Genomic DNA, 14,261 nt, shown 5'->3' with positions numbered 1-14,261 from the left:
TAGACCTTTGTTGGGTCATCCAGATAGGCCTGGACCATCCGTTCAATGGTCATGGGTGCTCCATTTTGCTCTGCCTCTTTTGCCTTTGCCTCAGAACTGGACTTAAGCCCTGCCTGTAGAAACCATTCCTGTGCCGATTTTGGGGCTGATGCTCCTGTTCTTGTTGTTGATGTTGTTCTTGGTGTTGCTGATGGTTTTGGCTAATGTGAGCCAACTGCACTGTCCTCAGGCTCTGAAGTTGAACTTGAAGGCTGCCCACCGGTACTTGTGGTGCCCTGGAGGAGAAACCTTGAATTACCAGTGGTTCTTTTTCTAGCTGACTGGCTTGCTCAAGTTTTGTAGCTGGCATCATCCCGGTCTGAAAAAGGAATCAAAGTGTCTAGAAATGTTTTGTACCGTGGATCATGAATTGTGGCACAAGTGAAATGGTTGGATGACAAAATGCCTCTATGCACCCTTGTATTTTCAGATACACAGTTGTATTTTGCTCCACACCTCTTTTAGCTGTTCCTGTAGCATGTGCAACAATGGGATAGCTTGGCCCATGGTACAGTCCTTCTTGCTGACTTCACATGTGAAGACTTCAAAAGGAAGCAGCATCTCTGTCAGGCATTTAAATAGGCCCCATTGGTCCAGCTCAATGATCATGCCTTTCACTGTAACATCCCCTCTTTGCATGACATATTCATTGATTGGTCTGTACTGCTCAAACAGACGTTCAAGCATGTAATAAGTCGAGTTCCAACATGTTGGCACCTCCTGGATGAGTGCTTAACAGGCATGCTGTGATCACAGTGAATGATCCTCAGCTGCTTCCAGGCTTTAAAAGAATGGCAAAAATGTGTGCAGATTCTTCTGCAGGTGGTCAGTAAGTTGCTGACTCTGTCTTCTTTTTTCAGAAAGTCTTGAACAATGATGTCAACGCAGTGTGCCAAACACAGGAGCCTGAACTAGCCACCATTGGACATGGCCTTAACTATATTACTGCCATTGTCCGTGGCAACAAAACCAATGTTCAAGCCTCTCGGTCGCAGCCATTCAAAGACCTTAGTATTAAAGTCTTCCAAAATTTTTGCAGCAGTATGGGATTTCTCCCTGGCGAACATGGCTACTGTAGCATGCTTCTGAGCACCATTAAAAATATCAGCAGTGTCAAGAACACCTGCAGCAGATATCTTTTCTCTAACCCCCACAAAACAGATCCAGTGTGCAGTGATGCACATAGAATCAGTGGCTTGGCAACTGGTCCACATGTCTGTTGTCAGGTGAATAATATGAACAGTAATTCAGCTGCAAAGCTTGTGCAAGCAATTCCAGCACATCGTGATAGAGTGCTGGAACAGCAACTCTGGCGAAATAGCATTATCTGGGAACCTTCCATTTTGGGCAGCCCTTTGGCAAAAGAAAAAGGGAGGAGGTCCAGCACCATCATTTTAGCCAGCTTCGCGTTGTACAAAAGTGCCATTGGTTGGTTGTGTTCGTAATGCCCCTCTGACCTAAAAGTGCTGAGAATGGTAGCCTGGATTTTTTTTCTTTTCTGGTTCCACCGATGCAAGTGATTTCTTGAGATCAGATATTGTTAGGCTCATTGCGTGATTTTTGGCTGTGGTACTCTCTTGCCTTGAACCCCTTGGTGTTTCAGCCTGAATCTTGTGCCATTGCGGTGTTGCTGATGATGAGGTGGGTGTTACCACTGCACTGCTGGGGACAGGGCTGCTTTATGTACCGGAGAAAATGTCTCACTCTTGTTCACCTTCCACAGTGCTCAGATCTTCTTCATTCCCTCCACCAACAACACTTGCAATTTTTAGGCGGCTAAGATGCCACTGAATCATGTGGTTTTTTCTCTGATGGGTTGTTTGGGCTCCGGTACCATAGTTTGCACAAGCTTACCCTGACTAACACTTGCACCACAAATGGAGCATATAGCAATGTACACCTCCTTCCTGCTAACCGAAAAGAAGTCCCAAACTGGGGAGGTCAAATTCCTGATGCTGCTGGTGTCACCTGCAATGTCAGATGAACTGGCAGGTGGGCGTGATGTTTGACTCTCTGCAGTAACTACTTCTACTGAGGTGGTTGTGGTGGATGTAGGTTGATGCCGGGACTTTGTAAATATTTTAATTTCAAAAAGGGGGTGGTGATGGACAGAGTATCTGAGTTAATCAGAACACTCCTACCCAGTCAACAGATCAGGGCTTGATCCATCACCGTTTTTTAGCTCACTGCACCATCCCAGTTCAGAACCTGGCTATATGCAAATTAGTCTGTCCCTGGCCCAGTGCATCATGGGAACAGGGCAGACCAAACTACCAAGCCAATTCTTCACTGGAAAGGAAACAAGCTTCCGGGGACCGGTTTCTGGCATTACAGCCGTCTTCGGCCCGGCTTGCTTGAATCCTGATGGTGCAGTGAGCAAGGGACTCATGTCTGAGCATACCCTTCCACACTCATGGTGGCCAAAATAATTTCAAAAAGGGGGTGGTGATGGACAGAGTATCTGAGTTAATCAGAACACTCCTACCCAGTCAACAGATCAGGGCTTGATCCAGCCCCATTTTTTAGCTCACTGCACCATCCCAGTTCAGAACCTGGCTATATGCAAATTAGTCTGTCCCTGGCCCAGTGTATCATGGGAACAGGGCAGACCAAACTACCAAGCCAATTCTTCACTGGAAAGGAAACAAGCTTCCGGGGACCGGTTTCTGGCATTACAGCCGTCTTCGGCCCGGCTTGCTTGAATCCTGATGGTGCAGTGAGCAAGGGACTCATGTCTGAGCATACCCTTCCACACTCATGGTGGCCAAAATAATTTCAAAAAGGGGGTGGTGATGGACAGAGTATCTGAGTTAATCAGAACACTCCTACCCAGTCAACAGACCAGGGCTTGAGCCATCACCGTTATTTAGCTCACTGCACCATCCCAGTTCAGAACCTGGCTATATGCAAATTAGTCTGTCCCTGGCCCAGTGCATCATGGGAACAGGGCAGACCAAACTACCAAGCCAATTCTTCACTGGAAAGGAAACAAGCTTCCGGGGACCGGTTTCTGGCATTACAGCCGTCTTCGGCCCGGCTTGCTTGAATCCTGATGGTGCAGTGAGCAAGGGACTGATGTCTGAGCCTACCCTTACACACTCATGGTGGCCAAAATAATTTCAAAAAGGGGGTGGTGATGGACAGAGTATCTGAGTTAATCAGAACACTCCTACCCAGTCAACAGATCAGGGCTTGATCCATCACCGTTTTTTAGCTCACTGCACCATCCCAGTTCAGAACCTGGCTATATGCAAATTAGTCTGTCCCTGGCCCAGTGCATCATGGGAACAGGGCAGACCAAACTACCAAGCCAATTCTTCACTGGAAAGGAAACAAGCTTCCGGGGACCGGTTTCTGGCATTACAGCCGTCTTCGGCCCGGCTTGCTTGAATCCTGATGGTGCAGTGAGCAAGGGACTCATGTCTGAGCATACCCTTCCACACTCATGGTGGCCAAAATAATTTCAAAAAGGGGGTGGTGATGGACATTGTAAATATGGCAGCTGTAGGTGATGTTGGTGGTATCTGTGTAGATGGTATCCGTGCCACTCCCTCACAGCAATTTGGGATGGGGTAATGTCTGTCTCCACTTGCGCGGGGCTAATGCCCATGATGACTGGCTAGTCCAGCCGCGGGCCGTGGAGGGAGTTACGGTGGGGCAGGGAGGCGGGGAGGGGGAGGGGCGGGGTGGAGGTGCTAAAAACAGGCATATGGATCATTGCAGGTAAGTACACAATTTAATTAATAAAACGAAATTCGTAGCGCGCACTGCATGGCAAAAAGCAATGCTGTGCGCGCTACGAATTTCGTTTTATTAATTAAATTGTGTACTTACCTGCAATGATCCATATGCCTGTTTTTAGCACCCTCCACCCTGCCCCTCCCCCTCCCCGCCTCCCTGCCCCACCGTAACTCCCTCCACGGCCCGCGGCTGGGCTAGTCATAATCATCCTACTCTTCAACATCTACCTCCAAAACTCTAAGACTTTCTGGAACCTTTATTTTCCCTGCATGGCGTGTCTCACTCTCAGACTCAGGTGGGTTCCATGTGGCATCTTGATCATCAGAAGGGGGGCTTGCAGAAGAAGTTGATGGACTAAATCTCCTTTTCCTTGCTGGGGATCTAAATCAATCTGACCTTGTAAGATTTCCAAACAGAAACTAAAGACTGATGGGATAATGGGCATCTGTGACAAAGTTTATGTGGAATACAGGCATCCTTTGAAGACCAGAAGCTTTTACAAAAGATAGAAAAAAGGCGGAAGGACTTTGCCACCATGTCCATAAACATAGGGTTTTGACTGTATGGAATGTGAGTCTGTTTTTGTTTTACCCCATCTGGTTTGAACAATACAAATACCTTAAAGACATTGCAATGCCAGACAAATGTGACTCCTCAGCAGTGGGGGCCAATCAGGTGGCTTTTCCACAGTACAATGTCATTTGAATAGGCTACAAAGGCAGAGGCAGCAGTAATACACTTCTATGAGCCATACAACTTTTGGGGTCATGTTCTAAGTGACCAGATAGTACTGAGATGATCATTCAGAAAAAGGAAGAACTTTGAAGCTCTGGTAAGTAGCATACTGAGGACATACTAAAATGCCAAGATCAGGAAAAATGAACTAGATCCAGAGTTGTCCATATGTGCTGCTGAGGTGGATCCCTGTTACAGATCCGAACTGTCTTTTTTATGTGTCCAATTCAGATTATTAGCTTCTTAAATACAAGAGATGGATCCTCAACAGAACTGTGCTGCTTGAAATGAAGAGACAGTGAGTTCAGTTGCAAGCAATTAGTGAACTGGTCTCTGCACAGAACAGTTACAGTACCACTGTTACAAATGACACCATTAACACCACCACTACAAGCACAGCAAAAAATAATTATCCTCTCCCTACATCACCAGTTAAAGACATTCCCTATTTTTCAGAAATGCGGTGGTGTCACTGTAAATGCTTTTCTAAATTTAGAAATGTGGCATATTGACAGCAAACTGAAACATGTCAATAGTAAGAAAGACATCAGAGTAAACGCTACAGCTGTATTTGGGATGTGGTTCAATGGAGAAAAAAAACATAGTCGTACTGGCATTGGATTGTGAAATGGAGAAGATCTCATTCAAGCAGATTTACAGCCAAATGATGCATTTCCTGCTGCCATTGTACAATCCCACAGGTTTCAGTGCCACTGGCAGTAATCAGCAATGACAAAACAACCACTGTGTTAACGTTAAAGGTTTAGAGGCTAAATTTGCTGTAAAATTATGGGTGTTTGTTACACCAGGTTCATATTGTGAGACATGGAGCAGCACATAAAACAGCCAAGGACTGATGAACCTTGCCTAGTTAACAATATTTTTATATAATGTGTTTTGAATTATACACACAGTATAGATATATATAGAACCAAAGGAGTGCCCTAATCAGCAGGGATGCATTCATAATCATGTAGGCACACACTTAGCAGCTAATGTTTAAAACGTGACGGACGGACACGTTACCTGCAGGAGCACCCAACCCTACACAGCATACTTAAATCTGAGAAAATTTCCAAACAAATCGCTGTGCACCTCGCCCACCCACTAAAATCTACATTATGAAACATAGGACATCTGATTGAGCATCGATGGCAATCTGTTTTGGTAAATCGTGACAACAACTGGTGCAGAGCAAGCTGCCTATGTGCTTTTCAGCAGCCACTATGTATTTATATGCCATATTCCATGACCGTTATGAATTAATAATACATGGTAATATACAGTACGTTACTCCAGGTCCTCTATCTTACACCATTTTGCCCAGAGTTTTTTTCTACTTCTACTAACATGCCCTGCTCATATACATTTCTTTTCCAGTGATGCTGCAACAATCCTTATCTACAAGCTCATTATCAACTTTTACTGTTGTTTTCCCACCCCTCAATAACACTATTTTCCATTTGGTAAAAGTCAATTCCACTATACAGAATAGAAGTTTATTTTTAGGAGGTGCTTGGTCCTCCTAAATCCTCTCCCCAACATAATTTAATGTTTCCATCTAATTCCATCTCCAAGCGTTTGCTAATTCTCTCCCACTACTCGGCTCTTTTAGGGCATTAACACCACAGGTGGATATAGATTCCATTCACTCCAGGATTGGAGGTTGGGCCCCCCTAAATATTCTCCACGGTCACGGGGCCACCTTCCGTCTCATGACGATCCTCCTCCCTGCTGTGACAGAAATTGCTCCCAATTACAACCAAGGTCTTGATGCATTTTCAAGCACATCCTTAACAACTATTTGCCACAATGTTGAGGTTGGAGGGCAGGATGTTCTAACATGATTATGAGGCCATTAAGGTAAGAGGTAGGAATTCTATTACATGTTAGGTCCTTGGGCTACAGCAACAACAGGTATGTCATGTCAGAGCTTCATTCTCCCGCCAACTGTCCAATCTCTTGGTTTCTACTCCATGTACACATCAACATTCTATTTCATCATTCACTCTAAGAATTCCAGATATCAGCTCAGACATTCAGGGAATAGGGATAACCAGGATACTACATATACTCCACAAAGCACTGCTGTTTTTCCATCACCACCAATTTCAAGTAATTAGGTCGGGTATAGGGAAACTTGATACAACCTGGAAATGTCCTGGATTTAACCTAAACTTCTGCTGGGAGAAAGTGATATGCATGTTATTAAGTTGGACATGGACCACAGCTTGCATGAGTAACTGAGTAATGTTGTAGGATTCTGGTTAGGGGTCTGAAAAACAAATGCCTGGTCTGTAATTAACTGAAACCACCATCAGCAAACAGATATCTGCTTAACAGTCAAAGAGCTTGCTCTTAGTTAGGAAAGGTGGAAGCAGAACCATAATCAAAACTTAGAAATGCAACATGAAGTGCTGTGGTAGTGCCACGTATCAACTCCCATACCAATAACTTACATATCCTGGTGGATTAATTTAACCTTTTTGGTAAACACTATGTAACCTTTTGCAGCAAGACAATTGTTGCATTTAATGTATCTAGATATCTGAATCCATCCAGAATGTCACAGTTATATCAGTGAAGCTCCTGCTTTTAAATGTGTCTCAGCAGAGCAGACTTCCTTAGAATCGGGCACAAGGCCTTTATGATAGCAGTCTTGTAGAAGGACAAGGTTGGTATTATGCTCATTTATGTCATTGTTGTCTGCTTTTCTGAAAATCTTTAACACCTTTTTGATTCAAATGGCATAGAGGAGAACCACTTGCTTATTTTTTTTTGGAAAGAGGCTATCATGTTTGGGTGAATCAGTCGTGGCTCTCCATAACAAAGGACTAGAAATGTTACATAATCACTGACTGAATGGTGTAACTTTTCTTATCTACCATTTGAAAGCTCCTATTAAGAGTTTCAAACTTCTGCCGCTTTTCGCAACCCTCGTTTTAAATTAACTTTGAATTAGGTATTGATGTCATGTGGAGCTAACTACAAGTTGCAGAGGAGAGCTTTACAGGGGAAGATTTTGCTCAACGTTAATAATTATTAAAATTATGTATTTTACATGACACTGGAATATAGAAACTAGGATGTCATCAGAATATGAATCTGGAAAAGTGCACTGTACAGTCATTATTGTACAAACTGAGGCAGATTGCATGATTTTTCAATAAATCACTTGATTTATGTTGTTCAAGTGTCACATCTGGGATGAGAACTCAACCACTAAAATCTAAACTCCTCACCAAAATTTGGGGTCAAGTGTGACCTTTTACTGCGGCTGCCTCTTCTGTAGTAATGATAATTCACAATTGCGAGGAATCATTGGGCTACTTGGAATCTCTGGATCATAATATTTGCTGATTTAGTACTTCTTCTGCCCAATTCATAGCTTCCTGTGTAAAACATTTGTTTGCAGCTACCCTTCAGGTAAGTAACCACTTCTACAGTATTGTAGCCCAGTTTCCTAAAAAAACAAACCATGCAAACTGTATTCATCTCCATGATGCACAATAACAAAAAGTGTTAAAAAGAACACATACACAAGCTAAATATGACAGCAGCTTACCTGGGTTGAAACGCTGATTTCCAGCTTTAAAACCTCATCTAATAAACGAAGTAAACTCTGGAACTCTGGGTCCTGATAGTCAAAGCGATCACCAAAACTGATGGCACAGATAACATTTGAAACACTGCTGTTGATATGAAAGTGAGGGTCAAATGGCTGACCTAAATGAAACGTAAAAATATGGTGGTCAAAATATAGGTAACTCTTTACAATTTCAATGCAAAGGTCAAGTATTATTTGTTACTTTAATTGGAACAGGGTGACATCTGATGGAATTGTATGATGAGATGTACCCAGGTAGCTATGCTATGATGGGGTACCAAGGGGGTTAACGTCTGCTGTCTGGCTGGGAAGACCTCTTCTTCTTGTGGTCTGAGATAAAATAAGGTACAAGAAAAACAGACATCTCCAAGCGATTCTTGCACAACATTATACATGGACGTTCCCAATACATTTCATGCACATATCTTCTCAGGAGGTTCTGGAACATTTGTGCCAAACCTGTAGTCTAATGGGGATTTGGGGGGGCAGCTGACCATTGGGGGGTCTGCCCTTGTGTACTTTGGGGGAGTAGAGTAGTTGGATGCTATCCATTTATTTACGCCCAAGGTATATACAGCAGAGCATTTTGAGGTGACCAGCCACCATTTTGTCTAGGTGACAAGGTGGGTGGTATCTGTTGGGATCCGTTTTGGCCCACCCCCTCTCCCTTTTAAGTAGGTGTTTTGAGGGGGGGGTTCTTACATGTCCCAGCTCTTCTTTGGTAGACTTTGGAAAGGGTGTGCAGCATTAACTATGTATGATTGTCGCTTTGAAGCAGGTGCAGATACATTTTAGACTATCCATATCTAAGGATATAAAATATCTCATATTTGTATTACCAAACTGCTTACCTCAACAATAAATCGAATGCATCTTGTCTTTTTTAACTTTTAATTCCTATTTGGCTCTTCTCCTTAATCAGTTTGTATTAGTTGCCACCGAAGTCTAATGAGAGATACAGAAAAATTCTCACTATATATCATACTCCCAGTGAATTCCGGTTTCATTCTGTATCCCTTTGAATATACGAACCTTATATACTGAGTGATCGGCTGATCAAGCGGGGTTATCCACACCGTTTGGTCCGCCAAGCTTTCAAAAGAGCGAAATACTATGACAGGGATCCCCTACTTAAACATACGAAATGCAAATCCAATGAAAAGATTACTTGTGTCATGAATCATTCGCCTTTAAATTATAAGATCAAAAATGCAATCAATAAGAATTGGAGAATCCTAGATGTGGATAATGACAAACAATTTGTTAAGCCCTTGATAGCCTATAGACGCAATAGGAACCTGAGGGACCGGCTGGTCCATACAAGGAATACACCAAAAATGCGAGAGTCACAGACTACCCTGACAGGCTTACCCCTGGTACAGGGTAATCATAGATGTGGCGGCTGCCATGCCTGTGAATCTGCATTGGTAAGTGATACCATTCAATATAATGGTACTGATGTGAAATTGAAATTGGATAGTCTAAAATGTATCTTCCAATGTCAACATAGGATGCTCTGCCTATCCCATCAGTGAAGGTGATTTTCCACAGAAGTCATCGCCCTGCATTATTGCTAGGGTAAGACAATTTACCTACAAACATGTACTATCCTTAAGAGCAGTGTGGCATTAAGAGCAAATTCTTTTTAATCCCTTTGGGTTTCAATGTAGGGTTTTTTGCATAAATTCGATCTGAGAATCTTCTTTCAAGCTGTTTTCCATACTTATCTTTTATCTTTTGCACTATATAGACAGAGAGTATTATCTTCTCTACTCACATCTGGTAGGGAACCATATGTTTATGTTATGATCAAGTTAGGTGGCCGTGGATCCATGTCATAGACAAATAAATGATGAAATGTATGTATAAAGAATAACAATGGATGTAAACAATCGGTAGTCCTTCAGGAATTGATTTAGATAAAGATGTTTTTCTTAGAGGATAATCCAATTGGTTGTTTCAAGTGTTGGTGGACATAGATACATTGAATTTTATTTGTAATTGCAGATATCCTTACAGAGTACACAACTTGCTGTGAAGAACTTTGTTCTGTCAAAGGTCCTGAAGAAGGTGGTTCTAACTCACTGAAACGCGTCGACCTAGCGTGACAGTTCACATAAAGATCTGTGACTCCTTAGACACGGAATAAAGAGTGAATTTTGAATGAATGTTAGAGGATGTGTGTTGAGGTTGTGAGTATGTTATTTGGTGTTTTCTGTAGGGAATCTTATGTATAAAAATGTTTTTAATGGTTTAGATGTACAAATGTAAATGATATTCATGTATCAATTAAAATCCTGTTTGTAATATGAATTTAGAATAAAAAATATAAAAAATATATATAAAAGAATTTTTCTAATAGTAAAATGATGAAAACTAAATAAAAAAGACAAATAAAAGAAACCATTGTTTTTTATATACTTTGAAGGACTATGTTTGAAAGTAGGAACTACATGTCATAATTAAAATTAAGAAGGCCACGCAGGTTTGCCATGATGATTTAGACATATATGTAGCGGCCGTTGGCCTTTTAAATGGGAAACCACTCCACAGATGTCTTCTTAGAGTTTGTTAACCGATTGTTAACCGGAGGGTCTGTGGTTTCGTGGGGTGATTGGCACAGGGTAGATGACAGGTCCTGTGACAGATGGAGGAGAAGGATGATCTCTATGCAATACAATTCATTAATGAAAAAAGTCATGGTTGCCCTAGGCTTATCAGATGAATGGTGCACTATTCAACCACAAGAACCCGGTTTTACATGTTTGTGGGTGCCCATATAATTTTTGTCAACTAGACTATATTTTTCTTACCTCTTTCAGAAACACAAAAGGTTGCAGAAGTGCAGATTATGGGTCTTATCAGATCACTCTATTGTGAAGCTAGGTATTGACAGATAACACATGGAGAGCCTGGCTCACAATCGCTGCTACATTTATGATTGGTGTGACAAGGCAATTAAAATTATCCATCGCTTGTGTCAAAAAGTACAACTCTGTGAATAGATTACATATCTTATCAATGATGATGGCTCAATAATCAAGGGGGACACAGAAAAGTGACAATGATTCACATATTGTTGTGCTATATTACATTAAAAAAAATAAAAGGCTGCCCAGGACATGTAAAGGATTTTCTGATCCTCCTCCCGCTACAAAGATTGAAAGATGATCTTAGAATTGTAGAGCTGCTGGAGGCTCAGAGCCAATTTTGGTCTGGCAAAAAGCCAGGTCCTCCTGATGGACCTCCAACAGGGTTTTGTAAGATCTATGCCCCAAAAGTATTAGAATCATTTGGGAACGTGATAAAGGAATCATTATAGATAGGCCAATTTCCACTGCTCTTGCATACGGCTGAGACAGTGATTATTCACAAATATGATCACACCCACACCTCTGCTCGTCCTACCACCCAATCTCCTTCTTAAATGTCATAGTCAAAATAGCTGAGAAGGCCCTTGCTAACCAACTTCCAAAAGTAATCTTTTCCTTAGTCCAGCTGGACCAGTACAGGTTTATGCCAGACACTGGGTTAAAGTCCTTCCAAGAACATTATCAGTTACACCATAGCCAATTCTTCTGCTTCTTGCAATAACGACATGTGATTACTCCCTATATCTCGGGAGTGAAGATCTCCCTGTATTTAGGCATCTACAGATGAAACTACTGTCAGAAGAGTTAGAAGACATACGATTACCCAAGTATTTCGGTCTCCAGTAACCAACCCTGCCAACTCTTTTCACACAACGTATCAGGATTGTGAACAGGATTCGTGCCCTTTCTGATAAGAACTGGAGGGAAGCTAGGGTGTTTCTCAGGAATAAGACACTGTGTCGAAGTATCAACTGATCCAACTTAACTACTTGAATAGAATATACCTTCCATGACTCAAACTATGAACTATTGGTGCAGTGATCTCCCTTATCTACCTTTAAGGTTGGGGCCTATTGCACAGATATGGGATGAAGTGTAATCAGCCCTATCTGGAGGAAGTCCTGGCCTTGCTGGGCTGGAACTTACCAGCAGACCCAAAACTCACCATTTTAAATATAAACATAAATATAGACACTAACAGATAAAAGATGGGTTTATTGTGGTTGGGCATCCTGGTGGCGAAAAGACTAAAAGAGACAGTGGAAGATGGCAGACTCTCTTTCGGTGGAGAAATGGAGGAGGGAACTTGACCAATGCAGGAACATGGTTAAACCTATATATACTGCCAGAGTGTGTCCACAAAAATATAAAGAAATATGGGAAACATGATCCCCGCATCGAGGCACTGTGAATGCCACAGTGGCTAAGGAACTGTATGCGTACAGAACTCAGAAATAGAAAGTGATATACAGACTGAATTAACAGATGCTTTGATTCTCTCGTTTGATTGTAGATTATTACCATAATGATTGTCATGTTTTATGGTGGTGTGTGAACACGTTTTATTACCTTTTTTAATCTTTTGTCTTTCCCTGTATCTTTTCTTTTTGTATAAGTGATGCAAACTCAATAAAAATGTGTTATAAAAAACTCATGACTTATTGGGCAGCAACTGAGGGACGTTGCAAGGCCTTATTTGTGAGACTAGAAGGTTACTCTAAGTCATGATATCCCAAATCATGTGGAGATCCTGATACTATGGATCATGTACTACTTCTAAGCTAGTGGACATGCCTTTGCCGGTTAGAAAACATGTGCAAGCTGGGTTGCATATGAGCCAGCTACTGACATATCTGGGCAATTTAAAGATGTACGAAAGGATTTTTGTTATAAGATCATTTGTGTTGTGTCTTAATAATTTGCATGTGTGTGTAAGCTGCTTTTAGAAATTATTATTTGTACCTATGTGACACTGATATTTAAGAGTAAACTGGTTTTTTTTACTCCTAGATACAGAAGTGGTTATACAAAATAGAGTAGACCTTCTTGAGACCCAAATTTGAAAATCTTTCTCGAGGGGGATTATACCAGCATAGTATACTGAAATTGCCTTTAAAAGATCACAGGAGGCATCTTGTTTGTGCATAGCATTGTTGCACCCTTCAAATTACATACTTTTAAAACAAAAAATAGAAAGAGATTCTGTTTTGCTAAATAAATACCTGCAGAGAAGCTTCTTAGTCTGAACATAGAGGATTTTCCAGCAACCAATTTCGACCAACAACCCACTGACAACAACACTTTCCTGGCCCAAACTTCGGAATTCACGTGCTCGGACCTTTCCGTAGTTAACATTGAGTTTCCCACCTGTGCAGATGCCACATAGAGGTCCTGCTCTGCAGCTTGCCAAAGTCGATGAACCCCTCTTCGGATCCAGCCACCAACCTGGCTCACCGACAGCCCTGTTCACAAAGACTTTTCTCCAACGCTCCATCATGGTCGGCCTTACTTTTCGACTGGTCCCTGTCCAGCATGACCAGATAATACACTTGGCACTTTGGGCTTTTTGTTAGTGCTATTTTCAATTCAAGTTCCAGTTCTACCCATTGCATTTTTGCATTTTGTTGTTTGGGTTTAATTGTATTTAATAAAATATTGTCTATGTTTCTAAACTGGTTTGGGAATGTTCTTGTGCGTTGTTTTCGCTTTATTTTTGCTAGAGTGTTGCAAAAATATTTTACACATTGCCTTTAAGTTAAGTTTAACTGGTTTGTGCCTGACAAAGTCTGTGATTATTTCTTGAAATGGGTTCTAAACCCTTTCAACAAATAACTCAATGTCATACAATTGTAAATCCACATGTTTACAGCATGAAGATACCAATCAGGAACAATCTTCTCTCAGAGTGTGCTGCTCAAAAGTTTCAATGAGGCATTTGAAAGCCTATTTTGTTGCACAACTAAATGAATTTGGCATCAGAAATCACATATTTCCCGTTGTTTTATGTCGTTTTCTGTTCTATGTGGTATTTTTGGGTATGTGTGCAGAAAAACCTGGCACTGCCATTTCCCCAGGAACATTCGTCACTTGAGTAATTGAGTGAACCTGCAGATCCCGCATCCGAGTTTACCTGCTAGTATCAGTAATTCTGGGTGCAATTTGACCACACCCAATTACCTTCTCACTAGTAATTAGAACGTTAATCCTCTGGTCAAGCTCTATTTTCTGTAATATCCATGGAGAGGATTGCTGGTAGATGTGCATGA

General features: G+C 41.7%; 1 protein-coding gene across 1 annotated transcript in view; it reads right to left on the bottom strand.

Annotated features, from left to right (window-relative positions):
* LOC144798746 (cytochrome P450 2J2-like) overlaps window positions 1–14,261 on the bottom strand; it is a 380,876-nt gene that overhangs the window by 203,840 nt on the left and 162,775 nt on the right. Inside the window, exon 4 of the mRNA XM_078669768.1 lies at window positions 8,081–8,241. Coding sequence (XP_078525894.1) covers window positions 8,081–8,241 — 161 coding nt within the window. The remainder of the gene's footprint in view (window positions 1–8,080; window positions 8,242–14,261) is intronic.

This window comes from Lissotriton helveticus, chromosome 1_2, assembly GCF_964261635.1.
Source record: "Lissotriton helveticus chromosome 1_2, aLisHel1.1, whole genome shotgun sequence".
Taxonomy (NCBI): Eukaryota; Metazoa; Chordata; class Amphibia; order Caudata; family Salamandridae; genus Lissotriton; species Lissotriton helveticus.
The sequence above is the reverse complement of the archived record's forward strand: the minus strand, read 5'-3'. Positions and strand labels throughout refer to the sequence as shown.